At 26.9% G+C, this 2,234-nt stretch overlaps 1 protein-coding gene across 1 annotated transcript in view; it reads right to left on the reverse strand.

Annotated features, from left to right (window-relative positions):
- Window positions 1-448: 448 nt before the first annotated feature.
- Window positions 449-2,234, reverse strand: part of LOC100197276 (laminin subunit beta-1) — a 39,531-nt gene continuing 37,745 nt past the window's right edge. The window contains exons 22-24 of the mRNA XM_065818176.1: window positions 1,803-1,979; window positions 1,452-1,608; window positions 449-1,267 (exon numbers count right to left, since the gene is read on the reverse strand). Coding sequence (XP_065674248.1) covers window positions 1,029-1,267; window positions 1,452-1,608; window positions 1,803-1,979 — 573 coding nt within the window. The 3' untranslated portion in view covers window positions 449-1,028. The remainder of the gene's footprint in view (window positions 1,268-1,451; window positions 1,609-1,802; window positions 1,980-2,234) is intronic.

Below are 2,234 nucleotides of genomic sequence, written 5' to 3' on the forward strand. Positions count from 1 at the left end.
TGGTTAATGTTGCAAAATAATATTAAGGCGGGGCGCGGCTGGAAGCAAGTTTTTTTTTTTTTAAAATTATCATTGAAATTAAATAAGAAAAAATGTTTTTTATTCACAAAAATTCCATAATAGCTGAAAATGTGCCGCAAAACCGTTGTTGTTAGCAAAACTTCAAAACCTAGCAACTTGAATTTGTCTATAAAACTTGAACTTAAATTTTGAACATAGTTTCCTAAGCAAACTTAACCCTACAGTGACAGTGGGAATTTTTATGTTTCAAATTCTTAATAAAAAATATGGCACTTTCGTGTACTCTTTTTACCCGAATTAATATGATATTAAAATAATTGCGGTAGCATGAAACTTTATTTTCTACATATATTATATCTTTTTTAAAAATTAAGATATTTCTAAGCAACAAGGCACTTTGCTTTACGTAAAAACAAGACTAAAATCGTTAAAAAGTTTCAGAATAATTTTTCTTTAAAAAAACAAGCTATATAAATAGTAATAAACAATAGCAGATAAAATTTTTATATATCAAGAAAAAATATGCGGATTTTCTATAAATGAATTAAAGCCTTTTTAAATATTCTTTTCACTGATTCGAAAGAAATCAGCAACTAGTTAAAAATAAAAGAAACTTTCAAAAATTCACAAAATTCACAAAGTTTAATGTCATTAGTTTTCAAGACTTGAATTTAATGGCTCTTTTTTTCGCATTATTAATATAATTAACTTACTAATATAGTAATTAATTTCTGTAAACATTGTTTTAAAGAGAATATAAAATGTTACTAAAATTCACTTAAAAGCAATCTAAATATTGAAAAGAGGACTGTTGAAGGGAATGTAGAAGTTGGTGTATCGAGAAAAGTAAAAATGTATTGCCTCAATGATTCAACCATTGTCAAAAGCAATCCAAAAAAGTCACATGTTCTTTATGTAGATGAGAATAAAAACATAAAACCTGTACATTTTTTTATTACTCATACCCGTATTATTATGATCTTAAAATGATATTAAAACAGACTCCATCATTGGCAGATATTATTATCACATCCACCCGCATCTTTAAGATCTTTTATAAATTGCACCTTGACGCCAGCTAAGTTAGGATCCACCTTTACACTTGTATCAGGGTTACATCCTCCATGCCATTTATCGAGAACGATAAGTCTATCACGTGTGTATTTTGCTTTAATTTCAAGTATACGCAATTCTTTTGACAAATCTTCAACTAGATCTTGATTTTTCTTATAAATTGTTTTTAACACTAAAAAAAGTAGATAAAAAATAAAAATGGTTAATAAAGCGTCTTAAAAAACAAACAAACCAGACTAGCATTAAAATAGCAAAGTATTAACTTAGCAACAAATATTTTTTACATGCACGCCTTTTTCTGTTGAATATATTTATGTAATTTTTCACTTAGAGAAAAAATATCAAACATCACTAACTATCGATTTTTTTCATTTGTTTATCAGCATTCTCAAAAAGCTTGACTGCATTGTCCAAAAGTGCTTGAACTCGATCACGAAGATTTTTAGTTTCATTGACCTTGATTTTGAGTTTTTCATCTGCTTTTTGATAATTTTTAGAAAGCTCCTCAGAAGACTAAAAAAAAAAACTTAAATATATTTAATAGTGTTTACTTTTTCAAATTTGTAACAAATATATGCGCACATATGCATGCACAAAAATGAAATTTGTATTAAATGTATAGAATGTAGACCTTATTTTCTATAAAATACGTGTTCAATTAATTTCAATATTTTAGTGAAATTTAGTGCAGTTTCTAAAATACTTACTTCAGCAACATCTTGTCCAACTTCTTTAGCATTTTCAGCTTCTATTTCGGCTTTGCGTAAATTTTGTTTGTTCTTTTCAAACATGACCAATATTCTCTTTCTTTTATTCTCGAGCTTATTAGTTTTGTTCAGAGAAACATCTAGCGCTCCTTCAGTTTCTGCAAGCCGTTTTTCGATCTAAATACGTATGTGTGTATATATATATATATATATATATATATATATATATATATATATATATATATATATATATATATATATATATATATATATATATACATATGAATCCAGCATTAGATATACACTTATGACGTCATACTGAAATAGGTAGCTATGGGGGCTTTAGTACACTTATCGACTGATTATCTGGGTCATAATGTATTTTAAGTAACAGGCCGTGATACACAAAATTTAGAAAAAAAAAATGTGGGG

Source organism: Hydra vulgaris, chromosome 14 (assembly GCF_038396675.1).
Source record: "Hydra vulgaris chromosome 14, alternate assembly HydraT2T_AEP".
NCBI classification, from domain to species: Eukaryota; Metazoa; Cnidaria; class Hydrozoa; order Anthoathecata; family Hydridae; genus Hydra; species Hydra vulgaris.